This window comes from Limulus polyphemus, unplaced genomic scaffold (genome assembly GCF_000517525.1).
Source record: "Limulus polyphemus unplaced genomic scaffold, Limulus_polyphemus-2.1.2 Scaffold2788, whole genome shotgun sequence".
In the NCBI taxonomy this organism is placed as follows: domain Eukaryota; kingdom Metazoa; phylum Arthropoda; class Merostomata; order Xiphosura; family Limulidae; genus Limulus; species Limulus polyphemus.
Window position 1 is genome coordinate 2,296 of NW_013668398.1, and position 22,025 is coordinate 24,320.

Sequence of the window (22,025 nt, forward strand, 5' to 3'; positions counted from 1 at the left end):
CGTTTGTTATAGCGCGACTGTAGGAAATTAAGTGTATTGCAAAGTTGTATTCAGAAAGAATAAACCAGTTTTATTTAAGAAAGGACTTGTGTCGCTAAAGTTTCATCGGAAAGAAATTATACGGGAAGTTAACTAACGACCAGAGACGTAACATAGATTTCATGGTAACTCATTTTTCTTTCTCCAGTAAAAGTCTTTTGCAGTGGATAGGTTCATTTGGGTCAAGGCACCCCCACTGAAGTATTCCCAATGTGAATCTCCCTCCTTGCTATTTCTGGTTGCTAACTGTTGGGGTAGTCAACTTAAAAGAGTCCTTTACTATTTGTTTGATCCCTTCAGAGAAAGTCTGAGTGGGCAGCACACTAAGGTGGGAAGTATGGCAGGAGTTTCCATATCAGTATAGTGCATCTCACCCTATTATATTGTATGTCAATATTGGTGACCAGCTGGATGGGATAAAATGTTCTCCACAGGAAGCAGAAAAAAACATTATTACTGTACATAGGGTAAGTTGTACAACAGAACGTATTTCAAACTGTATGGTCTGATTGTTGTCCTAGCCACACCATACCTCATGTACATCCGATATGTTTTGTGCAAATGCTTTGTTGGTCATGTATTTTTTCTACCCATCCCTGCAACACATTGGCTAATTTTGCCTTCCTCCCTTCATACTTCCATCCAGGTGCAGTTGAAGAGTATACCCTGCCTGTGAATGATGTATTTCCCGTGTGTGTTGCCCCTCTAGTAAGCCCCTGCTATTGGATGTCATGCTTCATGAGCTTTCCCCTTCTAATGCCTTCTGTAAAGGGAGCTCATCTAGGTTTTCCCTTTTGCATCAGTCCCTCCACCACATCAGTATGGGATTTTAGCTACTGTGTGAAGAGGTAAGTGGATCATTTAAGAACTTAACAGATCCTTACCTGAAAAATGGATCCTGTCTTTGAGTTTGTTTAGGTTCATGCATATTTCTATAAATGCCCCAGTAAACGTTCTGAACAATTCACTGAGTTAATGTATCTGTATCGAGTTCAAATTGTTAGTCCTAACTGGTTACTTCATTCTCAGTAATGGTATAGAAACTGTGATATTAGTTACTCAGCTGGTTTACATCATTTCTACTCCATTACCATGTCGCTGATCACTTCAGCTGGCAATTGGATACATACTTCCCAGTACTTAAGGATAACGTTTAAGCAAGTTCAGCCTGCTTTCCAGACAGAAGACAGGCATATTTCATAAGTTGGTTCTGTCATCACAGTAGATTATGACAATGTACACAGGATTTCTTTGAGCTTTAGTTGCTGCTGTTACTTGTTTCTTTCTCTTTCCAGTATAGAGTTTGCTATGAGAACTTTGAACCATGTTACCATAGAAACTGCCTTTGTCAGAAGCAAGATTTACTTGAGACCCATGTGCTGCTTCATGGGTTTTCTGTGTAACTCCATAATAGATTTATTTTTGACTATTTCATTACAGTCAGCAGGCTTACATACTTAGGAATAACCTTCCAATGACACATACTTAGATCATCCATGCAAGTCATTGTCATCCAACTTTGAACACAACCATATGGATTAATAATGCTTGGAGATGGCTTGAATGGGTAATGAAAAAAAACTTTAATATAAGTTTAACATAAAAGCAAATGTACAATGTTTCGACAAGGTTTTGTCATCATCAAGCTGTCTTCAAGCATTATTAGTCTCAAAGTGGGTTCCTCGTTATCAAATTTAAACCATATTGATTGCTTAGTTCTGCACAGGATCAAATTTATTGTGTGACTCATTAAGAACTGTACCCCAGTTGTCAACTTTCTCCTCATCTAAATGTTCTAGCACATCAAGTGCTAGACCAATTAGGCCCAGTATCAAATATTTGAGAATGTAGACACAGCTCTCGTAATGGCCATCAAATGCTCTAAGAGTGTAATTCTTAGTTTTTGCCACAATCTTAGATCATGTCTCTACTGCCTCACCACCTTAAGTTCCATAAGGCTAAAAAATGCTTTTCTCTTATCACAATGTACAAACTTTACATCACCAGTGATTCAAATAGAAATTGAAACATTAAAAATATACTCCACAATAAAAAATCCTTTGATTATGGTACCGCCATGTAACTTGATAACTTTGTGGTTCTCATGTATACTAATATCTGCCAGAAAGGCATTAAGAATCTGAAAAATGGTTTCCAGTGAAGAAATACAAGTAAACAAAAGTTTACAAATAGAACAAAATCTATATTCATACAGGGTGTGAATTTTCACTTAACTGGCCAGTTTCCAGTTCACATTTGAATATTAACTGGATGTTGAAACAAAGTAAAAACATATAAGAGTAAAAGATTATGTCAACAATAATGAAATTCCACACTATTAAGTCAGACAAAGGTTCTAGTACAATATCCTGCAATCCTTAGACTACCTACTATGAACACACAAGAAAAAGAAGAGACCAAGAATAATGAAATGTACAGTGTAAAGTCAAACTAAAGATCTAGTGCAATATTCTGTAGTTCTTAGATTGCCTAAGTCAATGATCATTCCTATTAAACATATTCAATGTCTTTGTTCCATTCCTTGGAATAAGTATGAACCCACTGAAAGTGAGAGCATGACATAAAAAGAGGGCTAAGTGATTGTACATCATATGGAATAATCGTTGCAATATATTACCATTGTTTAAGGTACAGGATTAGCAGAAGTATATGAACTTCCCATATCTGTTGTAAAAGGATGTTGTAACTACACACAGAACATCTGCACAAAATTTTATAAAAATTATCTATGTATACATGACTAAAGACAAAGGACAAAACATGATTATATTACTCATTATCACAAACACTAAAGAGCTATTAGTATTAGACTTTTAGGTAATGCAAGAACATGAACTAAGATTGTGATATTAAAAATAAATATTAAGTCCAATCTATCATTCAGTTCATCACATGTCACTGATTTATTCTGGTTTATGCAAATGAAATTTTGATCAAATACTCATGATTGAGTGAACAGAGTTTCTTCATAAGGTTTCCCCCAAGAACACTGGCCACCCTTTGTAAAGATTTAGAGAGAGGACATTTAGGTTGTGTCATATCTGTTTGGAAAACTTATAAACATGATATTTGGGTTTTTCTATTTCTTAATCAAGGTCTGGTCCTCAGTCTTTTACCTCAACATCTTTTTTTTTTCTTTTATACATATTTCTTTATGTGCTTTTGAGTCATATGTTATATTTGAAGATCTTTTATTTTCAAACAAAGATACTGTCAAGGAGGTCTAGGACCCAGGTCTATGATATTAACCTCATTTGTTTATAGTTCTCAAATACATGGGAGATTGGCATCCTGTCTTGAATTTTCTCCCTATCATTTGTTACAAGATGAAGAATCTGCTGTAGTTGTCAGTTATTTTTAGAAGATGTTGTTAGATGTCTAAAAATAGACATTGAGGATTCATCCAGTTTCAGCAAGGTCACTGGCTTGAGGATAACATATACATTTTCTCCTTACTATGCTAAATTTATTTTTGCTATGATTTTAACAATAGCTTTTTTGTCTCTGTAATTTTGGGTTATAAAGTGTCAAATTGGGTACCTGCTGGTTAGAGCAGTTTTTACACCTATAGTTCACTTATTGTCAGTATAATCTTTTTCATGCCAAATTTAAAAGTTTTGTGGTAGGTAATTCATAGGGAAGAAAGAGATATGATGAACTGAATACTGACAAATAGATAATGCATGAATTAGTGTTTTATCTGATGTTGAATGTTTAGGCAGGATGAAGTAACATTGACTATAAGTTTTATATTTTTCTTGACAAGTTCTAATATTCATTAATTTTTATTCAAAATATATACAAGAAACATTTAGTTTCTTTTTAAACATTTTATTATATACAAAAATTTAAAAATGGCTAATTTGATTAGTTAAGTATTTTTGTGTCATTAATAGCTTTAATTGTAATCTTCATTAATCGATTACTTTACCTGATACTACTCAATGTAATAAATATTCATGGGTAAGTGAGTTAATTGTCCTGTGCTATTTGTGTGTCAAAAAAATAATCTCTGATATTTTAGGTTCAAAACTTTATCAGTGGTATAGTATGTCAACTTTTGTTCATCACAGACATTTTATCCAAAAGGGTTTTTAAAAAATGAGGAAAGGAAAGGAAGGACATCATGCACATTCATTGTGTAGCATAAATTCAAATATATTCCAAGTTTGACAAATGAAAGATAAAACGTACATGTACCTTCAGCAATCTCTGAATTAAAATTATTACTTCAGCTTAAATGTTTTAGTTTCTAGAATGATATGAGTTTTTAAAAACGTGTGGTAAGTTTTATAAATCTAGGTTAGGGTTTAAAATTAATTTTAAGTTTGAATTAGCATTTTGAAAAAAGTAAATAGGTGCAAGTTTTTGTTCAAATACAAGCGTTGAATATTTCAAGTAATATTTCAAGAAAATTAAAAAGATGAAAAATACAATTATTGTAAAAATTTTGGGAAATACTTATTTGATTTGAAATATTTGATCAAATATTTTTGATTTGAAACTAATGTTGTCAAGTTTCTCATTTATAGTCTATTTCATACACTAACTATACCCTACACCCTAGTGACACGTTTTGTTTCAGAAGTATTACATGTATATCTCAAGCATATTAAAATGTGATGAAGCACAGTTAACTTTTAATATCTATGAAGAATTCATGAAAATAAACTAATGAATGACACATATTTGCACAAACTTTATATTCCATCAGTATTCTAAATCTACACTATAGTCACATTGGTTTTAAGTTTCAATTAAGAAAGCTTAAAAGACTTTTATCCATTTGTTTTAAGAAAGATAATAAGATAATCTAGTAAATGAAATCTAAAATATATAATTTTTTCATGAATGTTTTTGTTTTTACGAGTCATATTACTAAAACACATCATTAACCCTAAGTGCATGGGTTGGGGCCTAAGTATGCAAAGCTATAGCCTTTTACAGAGTGCCACTCAACATAGTATTATGTATTTGGTGTCAGAGTTATCAGCTGTTCATTTTACTCAACCTTTTGATTTAGCATCGGCTCATGGTAGAGGAGGATACACTACTTATATTATACAAGGATACTGAGAAACACTAGTTATACACTTTCGGGGTTTTATACGTTATGCAAATACAATATCCAAATTGTACGACAGGCAAAAGTATCTATTCTTCACATGAACGTCACTTTACACTTTAACTTGTCAGATTCTGAGCCAGACTGACTCATCAATTCACATATTTTTGTAACTCATCTGATATTTTGTGTACAACAGACTTGGACATTTTGCTAAAGGTTTGCTACATTTCATGTAGATACACATATTTAATGCAGAAATATAGTCAATATTCCTTCTCCAATGCAGGGTTGGACCAGTGGACCAAGTCCATGCACATTGGGTTAAACAGAAACAGTAAATGCTTATAGTTCTTTATATATATGTATATATATGTATGGCTATTATAAAAAAAGACATGATACATTGTAGTGAATGACAAATAAAACACTTCTTGTTAGGATTACAGAATTCTGAGTTTACTTTTCAAGCTACTAATACATGTAGTGAAATTTATCTAATTAAACACACACCACAATTTTAACTTCAATTTATCACACCCAGTGAACTTTCTCATAACATATCATTGCCTTTACCTACAATTTTTTTATCAAGATGATATGTTAAGAGCTCAAACTAGTCCTCATGGAAATAACTCATGCCACAGAATAAACTTGTAAAACAAATCTTATTCAAACAATGGCAGCAGTAAGTATGTTTGCTATAGTTAAAAAAATGATAGGTAGAGTCAAACAGTTGATACACATTAGCTCCAAGAGCATCTTCTGCTCAGTATTTCTGTTTGAAAGAATATATTCATGTTAGACTTTACTTTGGCAATCTTTATTACGGATATCATTTTCCAGTACAAATTTAAATAATACATTATTTTGTGCACAATATTGTAAATTTTGCATAATTTCATAATAAGAAATAAGCAAAATATAAGTGAGACTCTGACAGATGCTACACTGCTTTCGATAAGAGAAATACAGTGTACTATTTGCACTGCTTGATTCTATCCTTTCATGTTCAGTTGCATAGTTCTAAGTGATATCATGAATTAGATTTTTTTAACACACCATGTGTGTGTGTTAAATTATCTCCACTTTAAAATGCATAAATAGAAAATTTTAAATAACAAGATTACAACACTTATTTGTAAAACACTGCTAGTTGTATGTAGTTGAAGGAACTACAACAATTTCCTTGGAAACAACAACAAAGGTACTCTGGATAAACTTATCATTCTGCTAATAGCATAAACCACTTTTTTCACAATATTTTATGAATGATTTTTCATGATAAAGTTTTATAGGTAAATAATGGAATAAAATGCATAAGTTTGAGTAAATTTTTGAAATAATATTAATGCTTTATTCTAGAAGGAAAAATAAATTATAAGAATATTAAAATATGAGGGAAAAAATATTGTCAGTTCTTATTTTAAGCCTGTAAAAAAAGGTGTAGCAATTTTCTCCAAAAGAAATACTTTCTCGTTTTATTTTACACACCAAACGACAACACATGTACAATTATTTTTTTATGGGGTGGTTTTCATCATACTCAAAATGAATTTTCTGTTGTGTTTTGTAGAAAAGAAAAGGAGGTTGGCCCAAAGGAAAAAACGAAAAAAGGAAACGGAAGAAACATTAGTGAAGACACCATTAGCTCCATCTACTGGGTTAGTGCATAAGAAATAAGTGGGTGACAAAAGATTAGGTGTTTTTAACCCAAGACCTTTCATTCATGTACTCCCCCCCCCCTTTTTTTTTCTTTTCCCATATAACCTTCTGTAATTTGAGATGCCTTCTTCTCATTTTTATATATATATATAATTAAGACTATTTGGAATGGTTAATATTTTTAAAATGAACTAATTGTGGACAACTGTTCCTCAGGTAATAAATGTTACATCTTTAATACAGACATTAGCATGGAGAGAAAAAAAGGCTATATCATCTGCAATTTATCAGTGTAATATCTCAGTTTCCTTTTCTGGTTAAATCTATGTTGTAATATAACAAGTGAACTGCTTTATGAATAGAAAAGATGAAGTTCTCATCATAATGTACTTTTCAACATTTCCGACTTTTTACCCTTCATTTTAAGTAGGATATTTATTTTATAAATTTGAATTTTCAATCATATTTTTGCAAACATTAGGTGTTAAAAGTTCATTTAAGTTTAAAAGAAATTCAAAGTTCTTTGTTTCTACTTAATTTGTAAATTTAACTCGCAAGATGCAACAACCTACGGCTAACAATGAGCACAGTCATTATCTGGATTGTAGATGCTTGGATTCAGCATAAACATCTGAAGACATCATTAGGAGTTTACACAGTACATAATATGTTCTGAAGAGTTGTGTTTATTAGCAAGCCAAAGTTTATAAATATCTACTGGTTGTTCCCATTTTCAAAAAGTGTTTTATTGTTGCTGGAGTGTCACCAGTTTTAATAATGTCTTTCCAATACAGTACATTACCTCCACTCACATGTATAGCTGTTCTTGTTCAGTGCTGCTCTCTATATGCAAAAAAATTGTTTCACATGCCACAAGCTTTGAACTCCCATGTATTCCATGGTTAATGTGGTTCAATGTGGCTCATATGCAAACCATCATGTGACAACCCTCCACCAATAGGAGTGCAACACTCTCTCCTGAGCCTCCTCTATCCCATTCTATTGAACTATCACCTCTCGTTAGGTAGTGATAGAGTGCAGATATTTTTCACTTGTGCTCTTTTCGTATGTTCATTTCTTTCTTTCTTTCTTTTTTTTTTTTTTCTCGCAATGTAGTGATTTACTTGATCTATTTATTTGGTACATTAGTTTTGTATATAGTAGTTTGCCACAATAACTTAACTTTGTTTATTGAATTTTCTTCTTCTCATTTTCGACTTCTTCGTGGTTTAAGATGAATTCTAAAGTTTGTGTTTTACAACTTCTGATATTATTACTGCTACTTCGAATGCTATTACTGGCTTCAGGTATGGAGGTCTCAACTGAGGATTTTTCGGCTACCATTCGTCAGGAGATTGATAGTTATAAGAGGCATCATTTATCTCCTGAGATTGTTTTGATTCCTCCTGCATTTTTTGAACCTGTTCATAAAGAGGAAGTTTTTTGACATTTTTTTTCCCCTCCTCCTACCTATGCCGTGTCTTCCTATGCGTATCTTACAAAATCTACTAGGTCTAACTCTACCTTTTTGAATATACTTTCTCAGGTTTGTTCCGTTTCCTCATTTTCACAGTTTTCATATGATTCTGTTTCTTTTTTAACATGATACCCATCATTAGAGTCCCTTGTTTTCCTTTCTTCCTCTGACATCAGGGTTCGTGATGAGCATTTTGTTTCACAGTTGAGGGCTGGTGTTAGCATGCTTCACCCTCCATGGACTTCTGATCTTTATGCTTTGGCTTCTCAGAAGTTGATTAGCCTTTTCTCGACTCCCAGCAGTTAGAGTCACTTTTGCTCATGTGGGGGATACATCCTGGATAATCCTATCCATTTCTCCCATGTCTATTTTCTCACCTTTGTCTTACAACTCTGCTACAGTACTTTTCCATTATGCATCTTTCTGAGGCACTCCACCAATTACCTGAGGGTTTTTTAAGGGGATACACTTTCCCTCCTTACTCTTTATTGACACTATTGCCCTCTTTAGCCCTATCATTTCACATGTGGTTTTAAAAAGTTGCTGTTGGGATCTTATTAGAAGGCTGTCTTTTCACAGGTTCCCATTATCTTCAGTAGCTAATCTGGTGCTGTCCTGAGAAGAACTGTATATGAGTGACAGGGGCAAGGATTCAATCCTGAGTCAATTTTTTAAGAAAGGTATGCTATCCACTCCTGTGGGATCTCCTCCCATCAGGACTTGAATCAACAAACTATTAGAATGGTTTCAAGAGGGATATACAGATTTTACTGATTTATGTGCTAAGTTGGTTGACTGTATTATCACTTAGATCATGGAAAACTATTAAGGTACTCTATAAATTTATTAAGTGGAGGCTTCAGGATTTGGAATATTCTAGAGGGCATTTTTCTTAGAACATTTGGGAACCTGTGACTTAGATGTACATAATATGCTTCTTCTTTCTTTATTTTTCTAGTATATGTGCCTATATTATTTTTATATTATTCCATTCTAGTTTATTGATCATCTTCTCTAACTAAATTTGCAAGTTCTTCTAAATGATTATAAAGTTAATTTGAGTAAAAATGATAATAAATAAATAATAGTTGTTAAAAATGATAATAAATAAATAATAGTTGTTAAAAATGAAATTGATAAATAATATTATTATTAATCCTTCCCATTATTCTGAGCTGTAAATGCCCTAAATAAAATTGATAATAACTATACTTCATTTATTTAATCTGGTTCACACCATTCAAATTGTTGTTCATGCACTTGAGGATTTAAAAAGTGCCTAGACCACTACTGTATCTGTGGTATCCTCGCTGGCCTGATGAACTCTGGTATTGGCCAAAAGGCCTTGTCAGCACTGGATAAGGCAGATATAATATGGTTGATGTATAATAACATATTCCTCTTTGCTTTCACTCAAAAGTCTTTCAAATAATGAGCTATTGCAAATAAATTGGTAGTACATATTCTCTGTAGGTTCACATAGGGAGAATATGGCTGTATTGTATATAATTTACTTCCTGCTTATTGTTTGTCTTTTACTTCTTTATTTTCTTTATCAAGTGTTCAGGATATCCATTATCAATTTCAATAAGGGCTCGGTCAGTTTGACCGACTGAGTGACCTTTTTGTACTCTTTTAAAGTCTTTATAGGTTTAATACTTATAACTCTCAATATAGTGGGTATATCTTCACAAAATTTGGCAGACTTGCAGTTAATATTATAATTCTTTCACATACAAAAAGTCATATTTCTTAGTAAGTATTTTTAATAAAATAAAATAAAGATTTGCCCATGAATATTTTGAATATTTGTTTTGAATAGTCCGTGTGCAAAGTAATTTTCATGTTAAACTTACAAATACTTTTCCTCATCTTATAAATCTCATATTTCCTCTGTTTAATCCCTAAAACCTCCTAAATGCATTTCAAACGTGTTTTTTTCAGTAAAACTTTATAGTTTATCTGTTATTTTCTTTACCCTATCTCAAGAGGAGATCAGTCAATTTGACCAACCTCGTAACCACCAGAAAAAAATCAAAATAAACCTAAATTAACCTTTTTTCTTTCTAGAATGACTTCAAATTGAAGCATGAAACTACATTCGTTTATCCTAAGTAGCTCTAAGTTCGTAACATACACATACACAAACTTTTGTCAAATAATGGTTTAGATTATGATTTCATACCATAAATTGATTTCTCAAATTTTTGTAAAATTACATGTACATATTATATGAGTTTTGAAAACCTGTAATGTGTAATTTCTGATAAACTAATCATATAACACAGTTTGAACTATTCCTTATGTCTGAAACAGTAACTTTTATGAATATTTAAAATTTCTGCTGGCTTGCACTGATAAATCTTGAAAATATTATTTATGTATAGTTACTTCTGTATAATACCTACCTGCATCTTGTTTACGAACATGAAATATCAGTGAGGCTTTATGTGTATTCACAACATGTTTCAAATTTATGTTTACAAAATGATTAAACTGGTCAATCCATGGTTATTTACAGTGACGTTTGCCAATCATTTTTGAAAAGAATCCTCTTAAACATTGTTTGATATTTGTCATATATGTTTTAATTCTTAGATTATATGCTAAATTTACAAAAATGGTTTTCAGAAACATTACTTAACTCTCTGCATCACTAAGAGCTATTACCTCACACACAACTGCCATGGAATTTCTTGTTCATGCCACAAGCCTTGAAAAAATTTCCATCCCTACACATGTCTGCATGTATTGTGCCAGCCTGTGGTGTTTTTGTCATATTTTGTTGCTGAGAAGGTATAATTCAAGTGACTTTGCTACAAGAATTGTAAATGGTAATTATTCTAAGTGAGCAATGAATTTCTTTTTTCTTTTGTTTTACATTTGAAATATTAGACTGTTCCTCTTCATTTTAAACCTGTAACCTTTTCCTAACAAATCTTATATGTACAATAAGCTTAATATGTAACTGAACAGATGTAAATTATTTTGTTATCTTCTATGAGAATGACAGTCTTATAAACTCTTTGTAAGTGTACATTTGTACTCTTTGTACATTTGCTGTTATGTTGAACTTATATTAAAGTTTTTCTTCATTACCCATTCAAGCCATCTCCAGCCATTATTATAAACTCTTTATTATAGCATAGATCTGTTTGTTTTAGTACAAAGCCATATAATAGACTATCTTGACTCCTATCCACCATGGAGAATTGAACCCGGAATGTTTGTATTCTAAGTTCATAAATGTACTGGTGACTCACTGGAGGACTATAGCATAAGTTTCCTAACACTTGTAAGAGTAAAATCATCTATTATCAGATGTACTTGTATTTCTGTTTAATTTTGAGTATTCATGAATATTTTCTATCATGAATTTCTGCTTCCTTGATGTTTACATTCAACAAATTATGTAGTGGTAGAAACGAAACAAAGTTTATAGCTAATGGAAATTAATATATATTTTTGCCACATCCTGTTACATATAAACCATGAACTTATGAATAATTAATTATGTAATAATATTACATATTGTGAAACTTTTATTTCAAATAATTTAATTACATAGTTTTAAGAAATAAACATAAAAACCAAGATTATTGTTTTAAAATAACCACTAAAGTTAGATATAGATAGATAGATTTACATATATGGTTTTGGTATTTTGTATCTGTTCTGAACTGCCAAAACTGTACATCAACACAGAGCAAAATAACCAGCAAATTTCTGTTAGTTAAGACTGATACAATGTTCATCTATATATATGAGATTTGAAAAGCTAAATTGTATAGACATTCTGTAACTGAAGGTCATACAACTTTTGCAAACCAAAATTTGTTTGAATCCAATAAGATACTTTTAAGAGTTTGTATAGCAAACTGGATTGCTATACACAATTTCAAATCAGGTAGACATACTCTGAACACTAAAAACCTTTCACTGTTGAGTTGCTCTCATGCTGTTAACAATCATGTGTCCTTCAGATCTGAATGTTCCCAAAGTTTTCCACTCTCCCACATGCTATGTGACTTAAACCTGTACTAGGAGAATGTGCATAAGCTCTGCATGCTTTCCAGCCATAACCCACATTTGCTTGTTGACAGTCACTCTGTTAACTTTGCTGACTATGAATTCTCAAGTCAATATTAACTCTGATGCAATTGCTTCTATCAATATCAGAAATTCTACAACATTTTTTGAGACAACTTAATCATGCAATCTGCCTTAGCTTGCACTAGATCCTGTGTCTCCATTGATAAATGTATTTGGGCTGTTAATTCTGAATTGTCTGCTTATTTCCCCATAAGTTTCACAATCATGTGGATGTTCAAGTTGTCAAATACCCCCCCCTTTTTTACATGATGATGAATGAGACAAATCTTTTGCTCGGACCTATTCACCTTCAGAATAGGATTTGTCAGCTAGCCCTAGTCCTAAAGAAGCTTCTGCTGGTCTTATTTCTCTCTCTCTCTTTTTTATATATTTGGTCAGTTATGTTCTATTATAAATCTTTAACCAATTTCTGTTATGCCTGAAGGCTGTAATGTCATGTTGGATGATTCAGTTATTGAATCTTTTTATCTTCCATTTTCTGATACTTGGGTCATTGGTGATGCTTTTGTAAATCAGCAATATTTTATTAGTCTTCACATTCCTCGCATTCATCATTTACATTTTAGAGGGATCATTTTGCACTACTCATCTTACTTCTCGATTTCTTGACTCTAAGATCTTGCAATCTGCTATAGTGATACAATTTTTGTTACCACATTGCTACTTTGTTCCTTTGATATCTTAGCCTGTCGTGCTGTGTTGCATTTCAGCTGACCTCACGAAAGCTTCTTTCCTGTATTATTTTGTCTTTGCAGGAATTTCATCCAAAGTCATTTCCTGTTCAAGAGAATCATGTCAACAGGAGCTGATTAGTGTTTTAGTATCTTGACTTCTGGTTGGCATCCCTCTTTGAGATGATCAGCAAGTAATTTTCATCTCCATGCTTTGTCTCCTCATCAACTATATCGACACCAACTACTTCTACTCACTCTTTTTGACCCTACCTAGTGACCAAACATAGAAAAAACAAAGATGGTCTTCTGGACCAACTCATTAACTTTTCTGCTCTAAATGAATCCCCATCTGAAGTATTGGGGGTTGTCTCAGATCACGTGCTCATCTTTGAGAGTCTTGGGTTCGAAAGATCCTTCAGTCATTCAGTCTTAATTTTTGTCATTCTTGTCTTTCTGTTCATACAGTGTCTTTTTCTATTCCTTCTGATCTAATTTGCTTATAAGTTCTGGTTCAGAAAGTCTTCAGAAAGGAGCATTTGAAACTGTTTATTGTGCTTCTCCCGATATTCTACTTTCAATTCTTTGTGGTTCCAAAGAAATCAGAATATAGGAGACTTGTCATAGTTCTGTCTTAACTCAATCTTTGCCTGGAAAGTGGGAAAAACATTAGTTTGTTACAGCAATTGGATGCTGAAGGTGGATATACTTAATGCTTATCTTCATCTCACTATTCATCCATCACTTTCTTCATTCTTGCCATCAGAGTTAGTTTATCAGTTAAATACCCTTCAGTTTGACTTTGACTCCATATGCTTTCTGTTTGCTAGTCTTCTCCATTAACTCAACATTGAGCTTCACTTTTGTGTGAATGATTGGCTTAATTTCACTTTCTTCCACTTCGTCTTTTAACACTCAGTTGACCACCCAACTGACTGCATTTCTTGGGTGTATCAACAATGTTCACATATTGTTCCAGCCATCTCTTATGGTCTGTTGTCTTCCATACCTACAAACAGAGACATCCTCTTTGCTTTGCAATATCTCCCTTGCTTCTCATTGGTATCTGACTTCAGTCTCATTTCACTCAGCATAACTATTTCTTCCAGAACTCTTGAGTTTCTCCAGTTTTGGTGAATCAAGAGCATATGACAGTAATATCCCCTCTTCTGTCTGTCCAGTTGAGTTGAGATAAGACACACTGTAGAATCTGATCATGCCCTAACCACACTACACTTCTTGGCTTGTTGGCCACTTGTGCTGGTGCTCGGTTGGTCATGCTAAAATTATGCCCATCCCTGCAACACTTGGGGCTCTTTTATTTTTTCCTCAGTTTCCTTCCAGGTAGAGAATATACCTTGGTCAAGATGAGATGCAGTCTCCCATGGATGTGTCCCTCTGGAGCACTGCCATCAGCTGTCACATTCCATGGGCTTTCCTTTTGGCCACTTCCTGAAGAGAGCTCATCAAGGTTTAGTGTTTACACCAGCCCCTCCACCAGTGGGATTTTAACTATTGTACTTGCTGAGGTGAGGTATCATCTGGGAAATTAATATTTTCAAAGATACCCCTGCACACCTTCCTACCCATTTTCCCCACTTCCGTTGCACTTCTTCTTGCCTTATGTAAGAATGAACTTATTTCAAGCTCAAATGCTTGAGGGGAGTTACTGAGCAAGGAAGTTGTGTCACCTTCCTATTGGTGGAGGGTTATCATCACATGGTGATGTCATCATGTATAGCCAAAATATTTTCATTTTGCCTCCATGTGATGTTTGATGTAGCTTTCTGTATTTCCAATTATCTTCAGTCTCTTATTCTTTTTCACTTTGTCTGGACAGTCATAACTCAGTCATCACATGGAATTGAACTTTTAATGATCCACTGAATTAATTTGGCCTGAGGATTTGCACAAATTAAAGCTTTTTTTTTTCTTGGTCAATTCCCATCAGCCTGAAAAAAATTGTAGAATTTAATAAAAAAAGTTTGAAAATATAAGGGTGACATCGTACCACGTTTCTTATAAGAAATTTTGTTTTACCCCCCTTATGTAGAAAAATTCAGCATGATAAATTTATAGAATGGTAGTGGTTTAAAAATATTGTAACTTGCATTTTTGCATGGGTGAGGTCAGATCAGAGGTTACTTAAATTGAACAATGCATAGATCATTATCAGAAGGCATGTAAAGTCAGTTGTAAAAATATAGGAATTACAAACAACATCTTTAAATATTTTCTATTCTATACCATTGAATTTCAACAGGTACCTTAGGAGAAGTCTGTAGTACACTTCAACTAATAGATTATTTTTTAGTCTTACATTATACCACATAAAAAAGAAATTATTTTTATTTAATCTTTATATAATAAGTAACAATTTTTAAAAAAGTTACATACTTGCACCAAATTATCTATCGAATTTTTCTGGAGAAAAACCCCCACAAATCTCCTTGTAAATGAGTTGGGTTCGAGGAGCAAAATATTTTTTTTTCACTGCCTAAACAAGTACAACACATTATCTAACCTATCTTGAGAAATGGGCTGTTAACCCAACTATAAAGATATCAAATATTTTTTATAACTCATTGATGTTTAATTATACATGTAAGTGTGAAACTAAAGATGTATCAGCTTACTGGAATCTTGAAGTCAACTTGAGGAATAGTAATCTTAGTATAAGTTCAAATAGATGGTTTAATGAAAAGATCAGTTTCTTTATTTTAAGACATAATATATATGTTATTAGTGAGTTTAGAAAAAAATATACAGTAGGTTTAAAGGATAAGTATGCTTTACATGTTTTTTCATTGTAACTCCAACAAAGCATACAATTAGGCCGGATGTATACAGTAGTGTTTATTGTACAAGTATATGTTGTAATTTGATTGCATTTAATTGAGTGAAGCTATCATAAATATTTTTTTCCTAATTACTCTTGACTTTTTGTCTACAGCTATGTAATTTTCTTAAGTGAAAGACGTCAACAGATGAAAGAAACTCACCCAAACATTTCATTTGGAGAAGTAACTAAAATTCTTGGTAATGAATGGTCCAGTCTGTCATCAAAAGAAAAACAGGTAGAAAATACAGCATTGTAAGAATGTTACATCGAGAATGTGGCCTTAAATTACAATGTTTTTTTTGTTGTTTTTTTTTCAAATTATCTGTACAATTCCAAACTGGCAAATTGCTTATGAGATAATATGTAAACTACTATGTGTTTCAAAATATTGTTTTTCAGTTAAGGTTTGATGATACGAGGTTTGGAAATCATGTTTTTTCTATATGTGATGATAATTTAACATATTATCAGAAAAAAAACATACTAAACTGCACATACATTCTAACTTTTGAAGTTAGAAGGAAGAAGAACTTTGTTATATTGTGACATTATAACCAGAGGAGTCATTCCATGATACACCAGATAAACATTTGAAAGCTACTGCAGTACTTCCAACTAATATCTTAAGCACAATATCAGAACCAAACTTGAACCTTGTAGTTTCTGTTTTTATTACAGTTACAGGCATCCAAAGAATATTCAAGATCTATGTGTTTAGAAACAGATTTAAACCTGTTTATCTTTATACCATGGACAGCTAAAGGAAGTAGATTTGAAAAATATATATGTGGATTTCGTATATGTGATGTATGTAAGCAGTAGATCTGTGATCATTTAGAATATAATGTTATGTTTTTAACATTAACAGATTCAAATGAACAAAGTTTTTAGCAATTTTTACTCACCTAGTAGTGATAGCTTAAAGAATGATAAATCTGGGGGAAGACTGGATGAAAAATTTACACTTGAATGCACAGACAAAACTTTAGAATCATTATGTAACTCAAGATCATTATGTAACACACATGATCCATGAGATTCTTCACTGTCATTGGATTTGTGCATCATAATTTCTACAATGCTCAATGATGAGAATTGGCCACTATTTTTCTTGTCAAATTTGCCATCTTCTTAGTTCATTCAAATCTAGAGAGAAAAATGTTGGAAGGGTTTAGTTTTCTAGTATTGGAGACAAATTACTAGTAGTAGTGGCTAGATCTGAGATTGACTTGTGATGTTTATGTTAAGCCAGAACTGATATATGAGACTCCTTTTAACTGGCTGGTTGATAGACAGTCAAACAAAAAATGTCTTTGGAAGTCTAAAGTATCAAAAACCTTGAAAATACATGAACTCCTTAAAGTGATTTGGTGGATGATCAAAAATGATCAGCTCATAAGTTGGTTTTAAACCTTTCACCATCAGCCTTAATGGTGTGCACTTTTTGACCATTTATTTGTAATTACATAGAATAGACCTTTTTTTCTTTCATCAGTACATGGTGTTTAGAGCTGGTTGAGTTAATTGATTAAGCAAAATCATGAATAAGTCAATTAATATAAATTTGTTTTAGATTATTCTGACAATTAATTGAAATTCTGATTATATCAATTATCATGAAAATAATCAACTAATTGAAATTAATGTTTCCAGTTATTAGTAATTTCAATTATTCCAACTATCCAAGAAATCGAAATATTGCAATTATGCTTTGTTGTTAATCACAAAACCATAGAATGGGCTATCTGTGCTCTGCCCAGTTTAGCTTTCTAAGTTGTTTTTGTTATGTATGACAAATCTATTGAGGCTGTCTGTCACTGTCACTACTTTTAAACTGCTGACTAGAGGAAAGGGAACTAGCTGGCAGCACTAATTGTCAACTTTTCCTTTTTGAATTGCTGATTATAGGGAAGCCAACTGTCTGACATTATCCACCAACAATGTTTCTTCTTCTTCTTGATCTGCTGATAGAGGGAAGACAACTGGCTAGCAGCACCCACTTCCAATCTTTATTTTTTTATTATATATATATATATATTTGCTTTGGACCACTATAATAATCGATTGAGGGGCTGTCAGTTAACCAATTAGCATAATACCTCTAACCACCCAGCTCTAATTATATTTATTGGTGAAATTATTCCAAAACAAATACTTTACTCCACACACAGAAGGGTTTATTTCTCTCTTGAGTTTGCACAATTTTCCAAAGAGATTTGCTAGCTACCAGCCTTGTGAAAACTCCCAAATAATCTTACATAAAATCAAGTGAATTTGAACCAATACATAATGACATAATCGTGCAGCAGAACCTACACCAATAGGAGTGCAACACACCTCCATGCACAGTGATGTCCTCTACATTTGCAATCATGAAACTTCATTATTTTCCTTAGTACTGTCATTTACAGACATATTTGGGTTTGCTGATATTTGCCACTTTTTTGATTTCCAATTTTTACGTAATTGAGTTTATACATACTTAATATGAATTCACAGTATAACGTGAACTCTTCTTCTGCTGATGTGAGTGAAGTTATTACTCACACTGAACAAATTATCAGTAATTCAGTGAGAAGTTTCTTATCTGTGGAAGATGTGACAGCAATTGTCCAGTGTGTGGTGGGGTCCACGGTGCAGTCAGGACCCTCTACTGTAGTCCCTTCCACTCACTTCTTTATCCCTTCTTTAGAGCCTCAAGTTGAGGTGGGCAAATTTAAGCAATTATTTTTCTCCTTTTGTTTTACTTTGGGAACATTCTTACCTACTGAAGAACAATCTCAATCTTTTTCAGATTTTCATAATTTTATTACTCAGGTACGTACAGTTCTTTCTCTCTCTTCCATATCCTCTGTTTTTTCCCATTCTTTTTTTACACAACCCTTCCTCTTATAATTTCTTTGTTTTCCCCTCTACTTATACAATGATGTACATGCCACTTCGTTTCTAGATCAACTTTGTTCCAGCAACATTATGCTTTGTCCCACTTGCCTGACTTATTCTTATGTTTTTGTTTATGGTCACTCAAATTTCCTATTCTTTGACACCCAATATTTGGAGTCTCTCTGGCCAGTTGTTTTTGTTTTGTTCTGTGTGGAATGAGTGGAGTAGATTCATTATGAGCTGTTTCACTATCTAGTGCCCAATTTTCCAAACTTTGAGCCTTTTCACTACCCTTCTTAGATACCTCTCCTTCTGTCACCTTATTATGAAAGTGCTTCACTTTTTCCCTGATGACTTTTCTGGGGACTTTAGGGTGCTCCTTTTCCCTCATTGGCCCATTTCACCTCCTCTGTCATTTCTCTTCTCACTTGGTTGCTTTATTGTTATTACCTTTTCAGAAGAGACACCCCACTTTCTCAAATCCACCTCTTCCTCTGGGACCTTCATTTTGCCTCTTTTCTTTGTCCAGAGGTTTTGGTGGTGTCCCTGATTCCTTTGAATCACAGGCTGAAGCTGGCCACCATCAATTCTCTCTTTCTTCACCAGCTTCCCATTGGTCCTAATCTCATCCGTCCATTTCTGTCCATGCCTTGGCTCTTCTTATACTCCCCATTCCATTCCAGTATCCTGACCTTCAACCTCCTTCTTTCTGACATATCACCTGCCAACCTAATTACCAGTGGCCATCAAGCTAGCTTAGAATCTGTGGGAGCCTTATGGACACATTTCTCTGCTCACAAATGGGATACTCAAGTTCTTTCCAATAACCTTTCTCTTCACTTTTCTCTCCCCCCCCTCTCCCACTTTTTTTTCCCAGCCTTTTGCCTTTCAACACCAATCAGATCCGGCCTACCTTCATTGTCTGGATGAGGCAGTGTCAGATTTATTGGAGAAACAGACCTCTGAGCAAGCTCATAACCTTTCTTCAGGTTATTACTCCTGTTTTTTTATTGTTTTTAAAAACACCAGAGACTGGTACTTGATTATCAACCTTTCTTCCATCATTCATTTCATGGTCATCCCACAGTTTCAGATGGAGGATTTTTTCTCTCTCCACTGGTCTTTCCAACCTGGTCTGTGGATGACCAAGTTGATGTGTCAGATGCATTTCTCCACTTTCCAATTGTCTCATCCTCATGATGTTTTCTCTAATTCATTCATGGGGATTGCACATTCCACTTCTGTGTTCTTCCATTTGAAATACCATCATCTCCTTGTATTTTCAGTTGCATTATGCAGGTCTTCCCTTCATATCTTCATGGTCTGGATCTATGATTCCATTTCTGCATGGACAATTTGCTTCTCTTTGCCCATTCACAGGCAAAATTCTCTGAACACACTTCCCTTCTTTTCATGAAACCACTCATTTAGGGTGGCTTGTCAAGATTTCCAAGTCTTTCCCTACTCACACCCAATATCTCATCCACCTGGAGATTCTCTTCAAATTTCACCTCAGCTGTTTGCTTGTGGGGCTAGACATCTGTTCACCAAATACATTGGACATTGTGCAACCAATGGAACCTTTCCATGGTCCCACTCACCTCACTGATCCCTCTTTTCCCTTCTCCACTGGAGGGTCTTCTTGGTGGTTAAACTGCTCCAACACTTCCTCTGGTGCTCCCTTACATCTTCATAAGCTGGATGTTTACCTCTTCATGAACACTTCTTTCTCTGGATGGGGAGCATCCCCAACAGATATCTGTCTTTGTGTTCTTGTAACATATCAGTGCCCTTGGACTTTTCATTGTCTGTTGGCCATGCTCTCATTTCCTTCTCCTCCTTGTAGATCAGGGGATCATTTGGTAATGATCCACTTGGACAACTCTGTGGTCATGTCTCATATTAACTGCCAAGGGGGCATCCATTCCAGGACCTTCTGCTTTCAGATTCTGGATCTCTTGGGATGCTTCCATTTGGGGTGGGTTTAGTAGGCTATCTTGTTCCAGGTATACTGAACATTACTGTGGACCATTTTTCTCATCAAAGCATCATGCTACCCACAGAATGGTCCTTTCATCCTTAAATCTTCCATTGGATCTCCTCCCAACTTTGAAGTTCCCTTATAGATGCCTTTGCCACACCCCTCAATACCAAACTTCCTCTCTTTTGGTTTTCCATACCTCACCTATCAGCCCTGGCTGTTGATGCCCTCACTCAGGACTGTTCTATCTCTTCCTTTATGCCTCTCCTCCTTCTTTCTTGGGTCCTTGCTCTAATTTTGGATACCACTTGCAGAGTACTATTAGTAGCCCCTTGCTGGCCTGCCCAACCTTGATTTCCATTTCTCTGTCTTCTCTCAATCAGGCGCCCTACCTCTTCCCAACATTCTGTCCCTTCTGGTCCAACTGCACATGTCACTCTTTCATCAAGGAGTATGATATCCTTTCATCTTCATATATGGAATTTATATGGTCCATTGCTCATCAAGATGGACTATCCGATCGTGAACCATTCTTTCTGTCACCCTTCCACCTTTTCTGTGTATCAATGCAAGTGGCAGGCGTATCACCATTGATCTATCCTTCACCATTTCCTTCCCTGGCCTACCTACCTTACAACATCTTACCTTCACCACCTTCTTCACGTAGCTCTTCAACTAGGGCTTGTCTGTCTCTACCATTGCATATTATTGGGCAGAGCTATCTGTCACATTCTGCCTTTCCCAATACTGCAGGAATTTTTCTACCTTACCCTCCTCTTCCATTCCTTCATAATCCACAGACCTACTCATCCTACACCCTTGCCAACTGAGACCTGAAAGGGGTTCTTCATTCCCTCACCCAGGACCATTTTGAACCTCTTTCTACTTACTCCCTGTATTATCTCTCTCTCTCTCAAAACTATTTCCTTCTCCTCTTGCCTGTGATCACCATAATTCTGATGTTTGTGCCATAGATTCTTCTTGAACTCTCTACCAGCACACTTACTTTCTTCTTTACCCCAATCAGTCCTTCCTTCCCAAGACTTGCTGCTATGGAAAATGGGCACACCTTTCTTCCATATCCCTTCCTTCTATATCCCATATCTATGATCATTCTGACCCAGATATACTCTTATTTCCTGTATGGGCCGTTCATTGTTATCTATCTTGCATTTCCTCCTTTCAAGGTTCCCATCCCCATCTTTTCATTCCATGGAACCCCACCTCTACTAGAGCCCCCTCTCCTTTAACCCTTACTGGGTGGATCT

The 22,025-nt window shown here is 34.3% G+C and overlaps 1 protein-coding gene across 1 annotated transcript in view; it reads left to right on the plus strand.

Annotated features, from left to right (window-relative positions):
• Window positions 1-6,701: 6,701 nt before the first annotated feature.
• LOC106467903 overlaps window positions 6,702-22,025 on the plus strand; it is a gene marked incomplete at its 5' end in the record, with an annotated part of 75,410 nt that continues 60,086 nt past the window's right edge. Inside the window, 2 exons of the mRNA XM_022396122.1 lie at window positions 6,702-6,789; window positions 16,005-16,128. Of these exons, the coding sequence (XP_022251830.1) occupies window positions 6,702-6,789; window positions 16,005-16,128 (212 nt within the window). The remainder of the gene's footprint in view (window positions 6,790-16,004; window positions 16,129-22,025) is intronic.